Source organism: Phalacrocorax carbo, chromosome 3 (genome assembly GCF_963921805.1).
Source record: "Phalacrocorax carbo chromosome 3, bPhaCar2.1, whole genome shotgun sequence".
Lineage (NCBI taxonomy): Eukaryota > Metazoa > Chordata > Aves > Suliformes > Phalacrocoracidae > Phalacrocorax > Phalacrocorax carbo.
The window spans coordinates 105,233,201-105,252,330 of NC_087515.1; the positions used below are offsets into that span (position 1 = coordinate 105,233,201).

At 33.5% G+C, this 19,130-nt stretch overlaps 1 protein-coding gene across 1 annotated transcript in view; it reads left to right on the plus strand.

Moving 5' to 3' along the window:
- CSMD1 (CUB and Sushi multiple domains 1) overlaps nt 1-19,130 on the plus strand; it is a 1,235,979-nt gene that overhangs the window by 1,151,635 nt on the left and 65,214 nt on the right. Inside the window, exons 51-52 of the mRNA XM_064447944.1 lie at nt 5,568-5,762; nt 9,522-9,695. Of these exons, the coding sequence (XP_064304014.1) occupies nt 5,568-5,762; nt 9,522-9,695 (369 nt within the window). The remainder of the gene's footprint in view (nt 1-5,567; nt 5,763-9,521; nt 9,696-19,130) is intronic.

A 19,130-nucleotide genomic window follows, 5' to 3' on the forward strand; every position in this document is an offset into this window, starting at 1 on the left:
TATTTTCTTACAGATTTTGATTTGTGGACCCCTGATACTGACTTTCTTCATGAAATAGAAATACTCATCTAAGTCTCGGGTTCTCCCTGTGTTGCTGTTTTTTACTTTTTCTCTGAATAATATAGAGAAACAGTTTGTTTAGGCCATTCTTAAGAATTGAAAAAACTAGAAAGAATGAGTTGTGCCTCACTGTGTCAGTAGTAGAAAATGCATGACGTGGTAAGAGGAAACTACTGAAAAAATTGTTATGAGATCTGAATCAATGAAGGAGGTCATCCTAAGCCTGCTCTGAAGCAAAGGAAAACTTCTCTCTTTGTTTAGTATGTATAATTTAATACTTTTAGAGAGTTTGTATTTTCTTGTTCCAAAATTCATGTTCCATGAAAAGAAATCTCAGTAATGAGTTTGCTTTGACAAACACTGCATTCCAGTACTAGAAACTTTTGATAGTCTGAGAGTTGGTACAGTCCCAGTGTTTGCACTAAGGAGAGTTTATGTATGATACTTTTAGAAGAACTAGGGTGATCATTAGTGCATCATTCTTTTACAAGTCAGACATCGCTTTTTTCATGACAGAGCAACACAAAAAGAAATATTCTCTGGGCCAGGAGGAAACATTTTTTTTAATGCAGACTTTTATTTGCATGCTAGTATCTAATGCAAATTCTTAAGAATATGATAATTATTATTAATGCCCATGTTTAGAGTTTTGTTAGACTTGTAGTAAAAAGAAGTACAGACACCTGACCACTTGAAATTAATGGAAGTATAAACTTTTTTGTTCCATAGGAAATCTGCAGGCCTAAAGCTGCTTTAAGAAATATACAGAAAAGAGTACTAAAGTAGGTTCTGGTTAATGCAAAGCAAAACTTAACAGTCCTGTGCCCTATCTGCTTTTTGTCCAAATCTAGGAAACTGATTTAAAATATTGCACCAGAGGTTGAAAAAATGACAGCAAATGTTGTGATTTACTTCCATGTTTCTCTTCACAAGATTAAAGACTGAATGTGTTCACTTATTGCAATGTTAGATATTTTTCTGATTATGCCAAGGTACCCTACCAGTTCTCTAAAGCAAAATACCATAATTTATATACCAAGACTCTGAATGCATACAATATTTTATTATATATAAAATGTACACATATAGGTTATACTCCATGTGTGTTGGTGCTGAGATCTGGACCAGCATATGTTTATTAGCAGAAATACTGCTGAAATAGGGTAACTTGTTAGCCTCTGTTTTTATTTGCTTTCCTTTTCATAGCAGTAAGTGGATGCATAACCTAGGAAACTGCGTTTGTGGTTAATTAATTTTTCTAACATTTTAATTGCCTGGAATGGTCCCTGTAACCACATAACTTCATTGCTCTTTTCCATTGCTCCTTTCATATATTCATTCAAAGATTTAAACCAGGTCCTTCATTGGTTTATGCTGATTTCTCTAATATCAAACATTTTAAAAAACAGGTAATGTTACCTTTGCATAATGTGCTTATTGCAGACTTCGCTATAGGTATTTTTGAAAGCTATGTTGTGCTGAGCTATAATAGTGACGGTTCAGACATTGATTTTTATCTAGAAATTAATTGGAAAATAATTAAAAATTTTAGAAGCCTTTTTTATAGTTTTCAATTTCAACATGTTTGTACAATGTGTATTTACAGAAATATGAATCATAAGTAGTTCTGGAATAGAGTATCAGTTGTAATATAAATACAAAAAGGAATTTATTAATATAAATAGGCAAAGATTCACCACCAGCCCGTCATAGATATTGTGCATTTTCTGGAATTTTTATTATCTAGGACATTCAGAACACCATACCCAATAATTGTAACATTTTCTTTGATAAATCCTGAGGTCAGTAAGTAATTTTTGGAGTATTTTTTCAAGGTTTGGTATGTAACATGGGGTTAGTACTTATGCAGTGAACTGTAGTAAACCAGTTAATCAGTTTAGGCATTTTAGATTAAGCCAAATATATTAGACTGATAACAGGTTGACTTGAAATAACTGACTGGAGTGACACACTGATATTGAATACCATGTGATCCTTTGGTTTATCTATTTTGAGATTTTGAAGCCTTTCCCATTTAAATATATTGAACAAGAAGCACTTAATCTTTTTGCTCTGGTTTTTATTTTTGGTGTTTTTTTTTGTTTGGTGGTTTTTTTCCTACTAGCATACTGAAACTATCAACTTGCTCAAGTGATCCTATTTTGTTCTTAGGCGTTTGTTCTTAGATCCTGTGGTGCTATTTGGTTTCCTACTGTCTTCTTATTTTATTAATACTTATGAATTTAAACCACAATAGTTTCTCAAGCATAATGCACTGCTTGACCTTAATCTTGCTTTTTTTTTTTTTAAGGTAATAGTGAATTTAGTCAAAACGGTATATTTGGACAATGTATTTCTAATTATTGTATTATAAATTCACAGTAGAGTAAGACAAAAATATCCTTTCCCTTTCTTTGTGATTGTTAACTACCTGCTGAAGAATGGCAACCATCAGATGCCATTACACTTCTAAATAAAAATAGCAAGTTTCTGTAATTAAGATATATTTCTGTTATAAACATTGTATTTGTCTTTTTTCCCTTTAAAAGTAATTGCATTCAGAGACATAATATTCAAGATATTCCTGGAATAGCATAAGATGCACTATTTTTTGCTTATGTAACAATAACCAAAGACAAGGCTTGTAGGCAGAAGGGCAACTCATTAAAAGGGACGAGTCAATCTTCTGGTATTCAGATTCTAGGAAAATACTGATAGTACAGTGTGTTTGTTGACCATAAGAGGATGCAAATAAAGTTAAAAAATTACAAAGAATTAATCATGGGCAGTTAAAACTAAAGGCTGAGCATATTACTGCACAAATTCTTGTTAGATTTTAGTTGTTGGAGTTGTAAAAATCCTGTTATATATCTTTGGTCATTGTCACTGTTCATATGGTGAACATTTTCCTTAGTGAATATTTTGTTCATGTCTTGAGTAACAAATATACCTGGGCTTATAGAACAACTCAGTTTTCTCCTTTTTTTATGGTAGTTATATCTCATTATGAATTCCATGCTTTTGAGTCTACTCAGAATTATCAGTACATGGAGATTGTCATGTCATTAAAATGGGTAATGTTAATAATAATTTCAAATTACAGGTATGTTTTCTGACCTATTCTTTATATAAAGTGGTATTATTCAAATATTTCTATATAAAAAATACCTGGAGAAAAAAAGAGCACACCTTCACATCCGCAAGAAGTTGAGATCATCCCTTGTAGAGTTTCATCTATGTAAATGACAGTTTAAATAGTGTCCAGCCCATAATTTGCAAGAGAGACACAGTGAGAGGCAAATTGATGCAGTCATTCAGAAACTATGTGCACAAAATCAAACATTTATTAACAGGGTTTTTTTGTTTCTTGAAGGATGGGGAAAATAATAAATCAAAGTCAGCCTCTGTAAAATTAAAATTTTTCAAGCAACAGGTTTAGCTGATTACCTCAGCACAGTCTACAAGTATACTCTGTACTGGGTAACATCTTCCATTAGAAATTGTACAATCATGTATCAGAATCTGATAGTTGTTTGTAAAGTGTGCTTGCAACAAGATTCTAAGTATTTATAGCTAAAGAAAGAATAACTAACCTCAGTAAGGAGAGGAAACATCTATGTGGCTTATTTACATGTTCTGAAATAGCTGAGCCTCTTATCACTAAGTATCTTGAGATATCCCCTATGGTTAAGACTAAAATTTTTACTATTAGACTAAATAAGAAGTTTGCTTTAATCTCTGAAAGAACCAATAAATTAATTGCTTGAAAGAAGAGATGATAAAAATGTTAAATTTGAGGAGTATTAAGAACCTGTTTAGAATATTTTCTGTCTTCTGACAGACCTATATGATATTCACTCCAAGTTGTTAAGTGAAGTGCTTTAATATGTTTACTGTATTTAACAACAAATAAGAAAAAAATGTTTCTTGGTTAATAATTTATAATCTTTGAGTAGCTATGAAACACAGTTTAGTATCAGTACCACATTTATATCAGGAAGTAGGAAGTCCTCCTTTAACCTGGTAAACCGTTCATAACTAGTCAGAATATTGTTGTAAAGGCTGAAGTGAAGAACTATTAAGTTTCAAAGTGATTGTATACTGGCAATCCTTCCTAAGATATACTGAAAAATATCTAAGAAAATACTCTACAATTTCAACTCAATGTAACCTTATAATCTGTCATTTGGAAGTTCTTCAGATGATTTCCCCTTCATAAATTCTTATACATCTTCGCAGATATGCTACAGCGCCAGCTTTGTGTTTTCTAGATGATAGAATTTACCATGGGTAAGGTAACTATTGGAAAAGGTAGAAGTATAATTCTAGCATTATCAAAGGTATTCTGAATAGTGGTGGAAACCTAAATTTTTACAGGCATTGTCTTCGATCACTTTCCCTGTATTTCAGTGATTGCCTGAACCAGTCTCTTTCATTACACATTCACACTCATGACAAAATCACTTTATATCTCTCAGTGTAAAGTCTACAGAATATGTAATAATTATTTGTCAGCTTTATTAGTCCTTTCCCTGGTAGGATGTTCTAAATTTAGTATAACATAAATGGGAATCAGACTCTTCTTTTTATTTCTTCAGTATAGTTTGGGGTTTTTACACACTTCCTTCTAATGCTTTTGTCTTACACTAAACAGTTTGGTGACTTGAGTATATTGTACAAAAATCAGAGGTAATGATTCCTAAGTATATGGTATATTTAGAAAATTTATCACTTTTTTTTTTTAAGCAACTTATAAGGGAAACGGAGGACCTAAATTTCTGTTACATGGGGTTTTTTTGTTTTTTTCCTCAGAAAGTATAGCTTTTCTCAAGTGTTCCTGGGGTAGTAGATTTTTTCTAAAATATTCTTTGGGATATAAACAGTCACTAATTCATTCAGACTTTCTATAGCAGGAAAACAACATGACATAAGACACCAAATACAGCTATTTTTCAAATAAAGTAATAATAAATATTTTCATAAAATTAGTCTAATTGTTACAGACACATAGGCACATTAAGATAGAATTCATGTCAATATTGTAAATATTCTCTGTACTTTATCTTGAATTGCAGAGCATCAATCTGAAACCAAAAAATAATTTAAAATGCTCTATAAGGTTGGTAGCTATATTAAGCCTTATGAAAAAAATAAACTACAGTTCTTGTCTACTGGCAGTAACTGCATTCTGTACAAATCCAAAATACTAAAAGTAACAGAACTAAAACAACTCTAAAAATCTCTCTAAATGTTATCTTCATTTTTAATGTCAAGTGTTGTAAACTGGAATGTAAAAATTTTCCTGAATACCTATAGTATACTGTTTTATATTAATTTCTAACACTCACTGAATGATGTTCATTATTTTTCCTGGATCTTGTATTTAAAAAAATGCTTACGTTATGCTCTATTCCACATTGCAAAACTTCTGCCAGTAAGGGAAGGCATATATTCTGTGAAGAAACTTAGGGGTAGAATGCTAATATTAAAGTGTCCTTTCTTCACAGCTGTAACTTGCCCCAGCATAGAGACTCTGCTCTCAGAACATGTTGTCTGGAGACTGGTTTCTGGGTCACTGAATGAGTATGGAGCTCAAGTCATGCTCAGCTGCAGTCCTGGATATTATTTATTGGGTCGAAGACTCATACAGTGCAGGACTAATGGAACCTGGAGTGTAGGCAATGAAAGGCCAAGCTGTAAGGGTAAGGAACATATTTGTTTACAGAATATCCTATGCTTTTTAATACATATATTTTATTTTATAAATAGTGTAAAATTAAAAAAAAATTGCTATCAATCTGTAATTAAGCAAATATGAAATTCTCATTAACTTGTTGAAATTAGTGGATTCAAAGTGTTTATGTGTAAAGTACAATATATTTAATACAAGAGTCAATGAAGTATCATCAGAAGATCAATCTGGATGACCATCTATGCCTGACTACGGATTTATTCAACCGGGTAGTGCATAAGTATCTAGAGAATACTATGGAGATAATGTTATTACTTTAGAAGATTCCAGATTAGAATTAGATTAGAAGATGATATTGCTTTGACCTGTTGGGTGAAGCATGAAAACTATGCTGCTGGAGAAACATATATATGAGCTTTTAAAATGTCTTATACAAAAGTATCATAAATTACATCAGCCCTGACCTTGGATGTTTAAATATTTAAAGAACCTTGGCATTCTTAGTGGGATCAAACAGCTGTCAAGGGTTACAGTATCAGAGTCTTAATGAATCGCTCCAAAACTTAATTTCTTCTTTTTTCCCAGGATGTTATTTGCTTTGGTTGGAGAAGATATTTGGTACATCTGTTGGTTCTGCTGCTCTTAAAACAGAAACTTTTCCTACATTTTGGTAGTACTTACAGGCTCTCTTTCAATGCCAGGGCAGCACAGAAGATCCCAGCATCTGAAGGAAAGTGGCTAGCTGACAGGCCTAGCGTGCTAAGCAGAAGTGCAAGTAAAATTTAGGCATTCAGTTTTTTAGAGGAGTATGTCATTTCAGTGAGATATTCAAATTTAGTATTTCATCCTGAAAGAGATGCTTTATTTTCTTTTTAGAAAGTGACTTCTTTTTTCTCTAGATTAAGTGAAGCTTCTAATGTTAGAAGATACCTGACAATGGCTATTCTGAAACAAGCTGAATCAATAAGAGAATTTTTATGGCAGCACTGTAGGAAAGAATTCTTGGGATCAGGTGGACGGCTTACTAAATTATACCTTCTGGTATTTTTTAAGCAAAGGGAAGAGGAACATTCTGCTCTGTCAAAATCTGTTAAGTCTGCAGGCATGTCAATAATACCTTATGTTAAATGGTACCAAAATTATTTCATACAATTCTGTGATAGTGATAACAAAATGAATATAGCTTTTCATATTCCAGATAGATGGCTGAGCAAAACCTTCAGTATGATATAGTCATACAGATGGATTGCCAACTGTATGAAAGTCAGCCACTTCATGACTAGTAGATGTGACAAAGAGAAGTCAAAATTAATTTGCCTAAATATGCAATCCTAATGCCGTATGAGACAAATTACAGTATCTAAGCTGGCAGATACTAAGGAGAACTTGGGAGAGATTCTCAACCTTTTTCAACAGCAGCTGGAGGCTAGACAGAACACCTGAAGACATCTCAGATGGTACAGAATCACTCCCAAGGGTTATTAAGTATAAATGGACACAGTCTCTCAGCAGTACTGGGAAGTGTGTGGCTACAAACCTAAGGCATGGAGTTTACAGAGTTGTAGAGAACGAAGGTAGAATAGGAAAAGAAGAAGAAAGAAAAGAGAACAAAGATGGATGCACACCATTTAACTAAAAATAATATAAAGCAATATTTATTTTCTAGAATATAAAAAAATTATTTAAGATGTTTTCAGAAAAATGCTGAGAGCGCTACGTGTAACAGTGATATGTATGCCATACATACATGAAAGCACTGTATGTGATCTTATCTAAATTATGATGGTTTGTGGAATTATGTTGGTTCTGTTTTACTCTGTTAGCTTTGTTTTGGGAAAATTTCCTTTTGAAAATATTTGGTTGGAAAAATAAGGTGACCCTCATATATCTCCTATAAACCAGTAATAGATATATCAATCTTCTTTCGGATTTAAAACCAGTGAGTTTTTATTCTATTAACTGCAATTGTGCCCTTTTCCTTTTGTGAACACATACTAAAAAAACTGGTTTTGTATTTGTTGCCTAACACGTGGCTACTGTTCAGCTGCTGAGAAGTCTTTGAAAAGTTAGTCCTTGACCAACCTCTACAATTACAGAATTTTTATGTAAATAAAACGCATATGGGCAAAGTATTAGGTAGTTACAGAAACCCTAGGAGTTGCTGATTGAAGAAGATACATTAGTTTATTTATAAGACAGGTACATTATTCTGCCTTCTGATAGGGGACTGATTAGGAATTAATTATGGCGAACTTCATCCCCAAGAGATATTCAGTATTATTTCTACTGGATATAGATCATTAAGATCCAGAAATACACTGTAGAGTATTTTGAGAAGTCTACTGTTTACTTTCTGTCTGTCATTCAAATACTACAGGCAGGTTATACAAATATAGATTCTATCTGTTTATATTTCTAAAACAGCAGGACAGCTAATTGAAACACTGATGATAAGGCATTTATATCATATTTATCATTCTCTGCTTGTGAATAATATCTAAAGGAATTGCAAAACATCAGATTAAGAAAGGTTTGGATTAAGAGAGGCCTAATGAGTAAATTTATTTTATTTGTTTAAGAATATGCTGAAAAGCTGCCTAAAAAACCATGAGGTGGCTCATTATTCATGTAGTTTAGTTATTTTTAACGAGAATCACTGTAATTAAAAATAATAAAGCATTTGTAATATGTTTAGAACAATTAATTCTTTTGCATTTTAGGAAAATAATTTTATTTTTTAGCATATGCATAAGTGTAATATTTAGCATTAGCATTAGAATTTACGATGTTACGCTACTCCACAGATTACATTAATGTGACTTGATTGTAGTTGAAAGGAGTCTTATCCACCACTGGAAACCTTATGGGCATAAGAAACTTTTATCACATACATTCTGATTATGGCCGAGTTAACTGCAGAGTGTTATGTACTTGATTTTATCTACCCAATTCCGTGTTTACTATAGTGACTCTTTTAAAATACAGAAGAACACGGCCTTGAGGTTTCAGATAGCAGTTTAGTTGTGATTAACATGCTTTTGAAAATAAACCCATGAATTATGCTAACATATAGTAAAATGCAATTGAAACTCTTGAAGGCATTGGTCTGCATCTTAAATTCCAATATTATTGATATATTTTTCTATGAAGAAGAGACATGACAGAATAATTTTAATTAAATTCATTTGATACATTCTTAAAAGGTAATTTTTCATGTGGTGCCTGTAATAGCTGTGGGTTGCAGCTGATGCTACAGAAGGTTTCTGTGATAATGGGTCAAGTCTAGCCTTAAGAAAAAACAGATTTATATTTTTAGCAAGTAAATTACCATATATGTTATATGATTATGAATAGTAGTGGGGAATAAGAAAAAAGACAGTTCATAACAATTCAGAGTACTACATGTTAAAAAAAATATAATATCTTTAAACAGACATAACATTTAAAATGGCCAGGAAGGTATATTTGAGGAGTGGCCTGGAGTATGTACACATCAAATATAATCACAACCTTCCCAGACATTCATGTAATTCTCTTGTTTCAGAACGGGAAATACAGCTTGTGTTTAAGCTGCTGTCAAGAAGTGAAGATATCCTAATGAATTTTCAGATCTATAACATATGCTGCCAAATAGGCATAATACTGTGGAATACAATCATATTTATTCATATTACATTTACTTTTAAAGAAAATATGAGGTAGTATATTGTCTTGCAATTATGAAACAAATTTTTGTATTACAGTTTGTTCTGTTTCGGTTTTTTCCTAGTTATCTCCTGTGGTGGTCTTCCATCTCCACCAAATGGAAATAAGATTGGAACCTTAACAGTGTATGGAGCTACTGCAATATTCACCTGTAACACTGGATACACATTAGTTGGTTCTCACGTGAGAGAATGCTTGGCAAATGGTCTCTGGAGTGGTACCGAAACCCAATGCCTAGGTATAAAACACATTTCCATTATTTCTTATGTTTTGTTTTAATCAAACACAGCATCAAGTACTGGAATTCAGCTCTTGTGAAGGAACAAAAATTTTAAGTCAATGACAAATAAAACTATCTTAAATAAAGAAATATTGTGTATTGCATATGATTTTATAATGCACTACTAGTATATAACAATTTATCAGAAATTAAATTGTACTTGATGATGTTGGAATGCTTTTTGGACCAGGAGGGTTTTAAGTGACTCAATTGCCCACATTTACAGCACTTTGATTTGCTTTGTGGAGCAGCCACAGGGTGTGTGTTGAAACTAAGCTGGAAGATTAGCGTCAGTACAAGAGTATTCCTGGTGTATTCCAACTATAAATGAGCTTTCAGCATGTTGAGTGTTCAGTTAATGGAAGCAGACAAGAGACAGCCCAAAGTAAAGCAAAACCAACACCCTTCCAAACCCTGAGATGTATACAGTTTGGACCTTAAGTTCTCATCCCAACTCTTTCATTTTTTCAGATCCACTCATATTGGTTTGCATTTCTAATATAGACACAAGAAAACTGTTTTCCTTTTCAGTCACCTTTGAGGGTCAGCAGTGGGTATATTCCTAGTTGTGGACAGGATATTTATTTCTGTAATCTTTTATTTGCTTTGTCTACCCTTATTTTGCAGAGTTTCTTCTTGCCTCTCAGCTGAATCTGCTCAGTTACTCTCAGGAAAGCAGGAATCTCTTCTTTCTTCTCCAGAGTTCAACCTCACTTAAAAAGCAGATTCCTTCTCTGCTGCCTAGCCAAATCGTTTTAGCGGAACACATAGTATACCATGCCTATTTAGTTAATTTTAAACAAAACAGTTTGACAACCTATTTTATTCAATAATTTAATTTTACAGAGGAAATAATTCATTAACTGAAAAGAAAAAAAAACAAAACAAAACAAAAAAGCAACAAAACCAACTAGAGTAACTAAGATAACATTATCCATGACACAGTAAAAGCATTGTTCTATAAGGAAATGGTAATAGCTGTAACATAAATTGTTGGAAATTATACTCTATCTGGAACTCACTTCTTGTAAAATTTTCAGTAGGCTAGAGCAATGTTTGACTAATTAGATGCATTTAAATATATTAAATAAATGTTTTTAAATAAATTATGCTGATTTCTTTCTAAATTATAAAATCCTTTGTCCCCCCACTCTGTAGAAGCAGTAAGTTTTTAAAAAGTATATTAACAAGAAAATTTTGCATGTGAAAAATAAAACGCCAGTTATCTTCTTCTGACCCTGGTATCTCCAAAACATCCCATTAAAGAATGTGGATAGATACATTTTACAGTATATCATGAGGAGCAACATACCTTTGTCCTATCTGAAGAAATTAATTTAAATGAAAACTAAAAAACTTTTTTTATAAGCTTCACTTCTTCACACCTTCATGCTTTCTGAAGAATCCCTGATGTTGTCAATTCCATGAACAAAATCAAAATAAACCTGACACCTACATTTACAATAAGTCAGTGTCAGGATGGATCCGTGAGAAAGAAGTTTTACATATACCTAAAGAACTGATAACAAAAGTTTGCTGAACATTCTTGGACAGCTGCATCCATTCTTAACTTTCTAAATATCAAATGTTACTGTCTTTCTTTGTCTAGATAGACATACCTATGATCTTTGGCCTATCAGGTTGCTGGTGCTTATCACCTTATAGATGCAAGTGGTAAGTGGGTAGTCTATGCTGTTTCGCCTTAAATTTCTAAGCAAAGTTACCTCATAGTACCATCATAAAGGGTATCTGCTGTTACTGAGCTTTGAGTTCATGCTCTCACCAAGGTGCAAAACTGAAAGAAATGGCTACAATTCCCCTGAGCAAAACATAGAAAATCAGAGCTGCATTTTAAAACACAGCAACATTCCCCTGGTGGAATATTATATTAAAAGAAAAGAAGAACATCTGCATCACAGTAACCAGCCATGATGGGACCACATAGGAACTCAATCGTGTCTTCAAAAAAACAATTTTCAAGTATCATAAATTTAATCTTAGCAGGTTATTAAGAAAAATGAATAGCAAGTATCATTAGATAAGCATGATTTTTACCAGAAAACTAGTAACAACATCCTGCATTTCTGGAGGTCTTTAATGCCTGAAAATACTTCTAGAGAAAATATTTTTAAACAGGTTGCAAGCCATAAGACAGTAATGCACTAACAGACAAAAGCATAATAATCTAACCTTGATGAAAAAGAATGCGGAGTTATCAGCTGCATATTAGCTCTATTCTTCATCAGTTTAGAACAGACAATTTGATGGGGTATAAGTGAAATACAGAAATGTGTGAGTCCTCTCTCAGAGACAGGGATAAAATCTCAGTCTTTGTGTCCTACTTGCCATGTTGATTGCCTTTTCTTCTTTCAATTCAGACACTAGGCTGCAGCAGCAAGGAAAATGAAGACAGAATCTTTCAGAAAAAATAGCATAAGATTGTGTAATTCAGATCTGAATTAAGATTTTATAACCTTTAATCCTGTATTCCTGATTGATTCCTTCATTTTGCAACAGTTATGTGAAGATTGTTTTACAGTGTGCCATCTGTTAAGATACGGAGTGTTCAGAAATAGTGACCATTGCCTCATAGAGCTAACATAGCTTCTAAATAGCAGTTTGTTATTAGTGAGTTCCCAGCGAGATGTAGATGTTTTTGGCAAATTTTCTGAAAAGGAAAAACACTTCTCTGGCTTGATGTATTTTCAATTCCATACACTTCATTTTTCATTTTAAAATAAGCTGTATTAAGAATGATGTCATCTTGATGTAGGAAATAATGGCATAAATGGAGTATACTTGAATTACTATCTCTTTTGCTATTTAGAGCAGTAAATCTTTTTTCACCTAGGAAAAGGAATTCCATTGAGGTGCTGGTTAGGGGAATGCTATGTTTCAGTATTACTTTTTCACAGACATAAGTTCACCAGTTCCACAATGGAACTATATAAGAAGTTTGTACATGAAGATACATCAGCTTCCTGATGGTGTCAACTTATCCTTGGACTGAGGCTGCCCAACAAGATGCTGGAACTGCACCTATGAAGATCCAACAGACCCAAATTTGCATGTGTAGGAGTATTTTACTCAGCCCCTTCTTCTGTTGCAAACATGCAAGTGATATTGTATAAACAGAGATACTGCTCCTCAGTTTTTTGCAGTGTGTTATACCATTCATTGCCAGTACAGTGCCTGACACCTGCATATAATTTCAAGCATAAAGAGATGTGTTAGCATTCTCTCATTTTAACTAACCTGAAATACCACTTCATCATCTGATCAATAATAATAGTGTTTAGTACTTATGTACTGCTTTTCTTTTTTGAAAGGCTATACACACAGGATAATTTGGCTGCCAACACATATAAACTAAATAATATACAAATCTCAATGTACTCTATATTATAAATAACTCTTGTCCATGGAAGGTTGGAAAATATTTTTTTCTTCTATTCTAACTACGGAGAAATATATTTTACCACTGAACAACCCAGAAGATTAACTATCTATGGTAGCCATAAATTTCGATTCAAATAGTGTAGCAATGGAAAAAAAACCCCTGATCAGTACAGAAGATACATAATGAAAAATACCAGTTTATTCTTGAAGATGTGTTTAAAAACTACACACAGTGAAGCTTTTAACTCTTTGGAAAACAGCTAATAAGTTTACTAGATCTCATAGTTAAGAAAGGCTTTCTATATATACATTTTGATTTTCATTTATATGAATTCATCCTTTTCTTCTCCTGGAGTGTTCTGCTGGTGGATGTTGTCTGTTTCAGTTTTTAACAAATTTGCATTGAAATTGGTATCTGTTACTATTATCTTACCCTCTTGGTCATAACTAATAACTTTTTTGTTCATCCTGACTACCTGCATTTTAAATTCTTTCTACAGATCTATACCCACTTATAATGAACGCAGGACCTCTCGCAGGAACTGTTACTGCAGTAAAAGCAATGCTTGTCTTATGATACTTCCCAATTCATTTTCTAAAAAAAATTGGTGGACTTTGGTTTCTATTTGATCTATCAGATTGATTGCATTGTTCAATGCAGCCCTGTGCTTAGAACTGTTAAATGCACAGATCTATATCACTAGACAAAAAAAAGATCACATTTAGAGCTGGAAAGTTGTTAATCACTATTTAGACTTTGCTATTTCAAAATCAGACAAGCTCTTCAGTGCCAGAAATACTGCACAGCTCTGAGTATGAAACTCTAAATTTGAGTTAGCACATGCATGCTGCAGATGGTTGTATTTCTGCTACTAAACCCCTTTCTGCCTCTTTACATTCTCTCACATAAGGGATATTCACACCATGTACTTTAGGCACCTAATTTAGATGCAATTTAGAGTACAATCTAAGATCCTAAATTCCCAACAAGGTCAATGGAACTATGCAGGCTCCTCCAGAGAGCAATTCAGGTAAATTCGTAAATTTTAAAGCTAGATGATGTGAATGCTGCCAGTTGTGTATTCCTAAATTTCAAGGACAGCATGCACCAAATTTATTTCAGAGGTGCCTTTAGGACTTACCTGAAGCCTGTGAAAATCAGGAGGCAAACATCCAGGGAGCTCTGAATGAGCCTTTCTATTTCAAAGGAATGATAATGAGGCAGAGATGTTTTTTACCTACACTGTACCTGCATGAATGTAATTCAGGACAGCTATAGATGAAAAAAGGTATCACTTTATGTTACCCACTGGTCTGTGTAGAATGAATTTATGATTTCAGGCCAGCTGAGTACACTAATTTCTGTATCTCAGGAAATGGTTTGTCAAATCCTTATTATTTGTCTCAAAAGAAAGCTAAAACCAATGACTGTAGTTAATGAGTCCAAGGCTAAATATAAGACCTAAGTCTTGAGGTAGAGAGTATTATATGTATTTTTTCTTAGTTTTACAAGGATAAATGTGAATCATCAGGCAAAATATTTTTCATTTTCACTCAATTACTCACACTGCTAATATTTCCTATTTCTTCCCCTTTTTTTCTTCCAAGAATAATTGCACCTATAAATCACAAAAAATATGTTTGTGTGCATGTTTTATGTGTCTGAGTGACCTTACATACATGTAGGGCATAGATCAAATTGGAAGCATTTAAGAGTTTACTTAAATCCATCTCTATTATTGCTGGCATGGACAAAAGCATTTTTCTGAATAGGTATTTTTCTGCAGACCTTTTATGACTTCAAGGTGCAAAACTATACATGAACAAGTCAAGGACATACTATAAAATCTAAACTTAATATAATTTACTCCATGCCATTTTCATAAATTTTTAGCATACTTTTTTTTCAAAAAAAGAGTTCCATATCTTATGTAATTCTAGGATATATATAATTCTCTACATTTGTCAGTGTGAAAAAATGCCACTGCTGACTGTGCTTGTGTGAAAAAAAATCTGATTCTGTAATTGATAACTCATAGGTAAACTGCAGTATGATGTTGTCATATTGGCTTATATTTCAAAATCTTATTAAATAGAATTATTTATATCTTGCTTTCCAGGTGTTTTAGAATAAAACTACTGAACCAACCTTGAGCCATGTGAAAAATTTCCTTAATTCTTGAGACCATATTTTATTAAAAAATCCACTATTAGCCTCCTTAATATTCTTTTAATCTAATTTTACTTGATGAGAAAATTACATACATTTTGTGTTATTGCAGTGCCTATTTTAGTTCTTAAGTTATTGGAAAATTTAATCTAAATTAGTCAAAACTCCCAGAAAAATAATTAAATCCACTAGCTGGAGTGATCTGTAAATGAAATGACTCACATAATAAGTCCAGCAACTTGTTAAATCCCCATTTAAGAGAAAGAGGATACTTTGTATTTTTACATTATGCCAGTTGGCACATCTCAGCTATCTTTCTTCTTAAAATTTCCTGTGTTCCCTGTGTTTGGCTTTCCTGCAGCAATCACTTTTCAATTCTTCACTATATAAGTCTAGAAAAGTTTTAAAAGATCAAATATATTCCATTCTATTTTGTATAAATACAGCTTTTCTCTTTCCATTTTGCATCTGTTTCATAGATTTCCTTTCCTGAAATCTGCAATTGTCCCAATTGCCCAAATGACAATTTTCAGAATTGTCCTGGTGCCTGAGTTTTTAGAGCAATGCAGATTTTTTTTTATTTAGGAGAAGAAATTCTGATTAAAACTAAGGTATACCTCTGCTCTAGTACATGGTTTATCTAGGCCATAGGTTAGTTAGCTAGACCACGAGCTTTTTCCTCCAAGTAGTACAGTTCGGGGGGAAAGATGGTACAGCAGTAGAGAGAATCAATTAAGGAACTACTTAAACTGAACTAATATCTGTGATTTGACTGGATAAGTCTGAAGTGATGGCATATGTCATTGTAAGGCTGCTTTCTACCATACTTAAAAGGTGGGAACAATGGCAATTTCTAGAATAAATCCCAAGTAAAACATCAGATTTCCGAAGAAAGCAAGAGCCTAGCTTTTTCACCTCAGTCCCTGGAAAATTGAGGGAGCACGTATTAGGAACTAAGTTCATTTCATAGGGAAAACAAGAAGATAATTGGGAACAGACAGGATGGAACAACTGAAAGCAAACCTTAATAATCTTATTGTCATCAGAAAAGACTCTCTCATACGATGTTGATTTCAGCAGATTTCTTTCACTTTGTGTTGTAGCAAAACTTTTGAAACAGTCTCCCATAGTATCCTTGCAGACAAATTGAGAAGACAGGGACTGGATGGGGGGACTACAAAATGGGTGGAAAACTAATTAGACCACAAGACTCTGAGGGTAGTGTTTCATGATTCAAAGTATGACTAGCAGCCAGTGGATACTGGGGTTGAATACTGAGGCCAATACTATCCAGCTTCTGTCAGTGACTTGGATAACGTGTTGGGGTGCAGCCTCAGCAAGTTTGAGGATGACACCAAATGGCAGGAGAATAGTTGATATGCTGGATTGCAGTACTGCTAGACAGAGGGACCTTGAGAATCTGGAGGAACGGGCCAACAGAAAGCTCATAAAGTTCAACAAAGACAAATATAGAATCCTGCGCTTTTCCTAGAATAATGCCATTCATGAGTACCAGCTTAGAACTGACTGGGTAGAAAGAAACTTTACAGAAAGCAACCCAAGTGACGAAGTGGAGAGGCTGAACAAGAGTTATAAGTGGCTTTGCAGTAAAGATCACAGACTGGACTATTTTAGCAGCAGTATAGTCAGCAGGTCATAGTTATTATTCCCTCTTCAGCACGCATGTAGAAAACTGTGTAGTTTTGTGTCTTCCACCGTACAAGAAACGTCAGAAATGGAAGCAAGTCAGGGGGAAGGGCCCATTAAGGGGCTAGGGGCTGGAGTATGTGATAGACAAGTAGAGGCTGAGCAACGCTGGAAGAGAGAAAATAATAAGGGGGATCATATTACTAATTCAGACTGAGAATAATGAGGTAAATTATTTCATGAGACATTTCAAGGAGAAAAATATTCTTTCAGTGTCCTTGTTACTCTCTGTTGCCATCTGCCCTGTCAAGGGAAGAATAGCTAGATAAGAAGTTGGGTGTGAAAAGCTTACTTTCATACTTTCTTCCACAAATTTACAGAACAACATCATAATGTCTCCTCAAAGACATAAGAAATCCTACAGTTAATATTATTATAATAATCCTATATGTATGAAAAAGGTAATAAAGTGGCATGCGTTTTACACTTCTCGGGTTTTAGAACAGCCATTAAGTCTAAATGAAATGTACCATCTAACATTATTAAAGGGGCTTCAGTCCCAAAGAAGCTAAGCTACAAACAAGCCTGCTGTTGGTGGATACAGCCTGCACGAAACAGAATATCACACACACTCCCATTCCAGCAGTGGTCATGAGCTCAGGTCCCTGTTCTCACACCTTAAAATGAGGACTTAGCATAGTTTCAAATTAAATTATTGCCACTTGTAATTAACCAGTGTCAACTTTTTTATTCTCTTTAATCAGTAAAGCAAAATAGTTTCCTGCTCAGCAACTCTGTTTTCAAACCAAATGAAGAATCTGGAGAGAATAAAATCATTACTTGGCTTTCTTAGTGCCAAGAGTGCTATTACCCTGGGGCAATGAGTTCTATAAAGTTTAACAGAAGCTGATATAACTAAGGAGGAAACAGTGCTGGTACACATTCTTTCCTTTTCATGCCTTCATACAGCTGAAGAAGGTAGCTATTGCGAAGTGTACTGACCTAATTTGAAATTTAAAAAAGAGTTTATTATATTTTTTACATGAATACAAATTTATAAGCACAGAAAAGGCATTAAATATGTCAGTTTGGCTAAGAATCAGCTGAATACAACATAAAGGTAATTATTATTTGGAAAGAATAAACAGAAACAAAAAATCTTTTTACGATTCATTACTAAAAGCCATTAATAAACAAATATGAACTTAATTGTAGAAACTGGAGCTAAATGTTAGGACATATTTGAACATAAGATATACTTAGCTGTAGCATATTTTTTTTTCAGGTGAAGAAACCTGCTTTCTATGTTGCAGACTTTAAATTAGACTGGAGAAAATTTCTATTATGTATAAATATAAATAGGGGCCTAAATGGCATTTTAAAGGAGCTAATATAGCTAAGTAGGACATATATACACATCTGAAATAACTCAGTGTTTCTTCTTTTGAAGGCTGTGATCCGACAGATATTATTTATGGTTTTGTTTTGTGTTCTTTTTTAATGAGCCTTTGAGGTTTTTTTTGTTTTATTTTTTGTTTTGTTTTTAAATGTGATTAGCCTTAGGATCTGTCTGCTAGTGTCTGAAGACCTGCTAGTGAGAAATCAGTTATTTGTTGGATACTTGTAAGGGCTATGTTTGTTCTAATAACAACACCAGGACATACAAATGAGCATGAAACTTGATCTCTCCTATTAAATCATTAGAACAATGCCTAGACGTGTTTTTGGCTAAGATTCTCCAAGACAGTTTCCAAGAATGGTTCAAGATAGCTTAAACCAGTACTGATCCTGGTAGGCAGCTTCCTAGCAGCCTTGCTGATCCAGAGGGCAAGAGATTTTCATTATATGGATGTACTATTGGCCTCTGCCAGAGAATGATCCCAACCATGTTTAATTTATTAGTAGAGGTCTACTTACAAAGTCCAAGGCGAATCATGAATAAGAGAAATCAGAACTCTATGATGAAATAGTAGCATGGGTTCGAGAGTTAAAGACCTTTTAATTCACACTTCTCTGAGGAAAAATGCAACCTTATTAAGACAAAGGGGAAATAATATCTATGTTAAAAGTTTCGGTTTTCTAGAAATGAAACTGAATTATTTCTAATTTCAGATGTTTGAAATTTACATTTTCCAGACATTTCTCTGAAAAATTTATCAGATCTGCAACAGAATCTG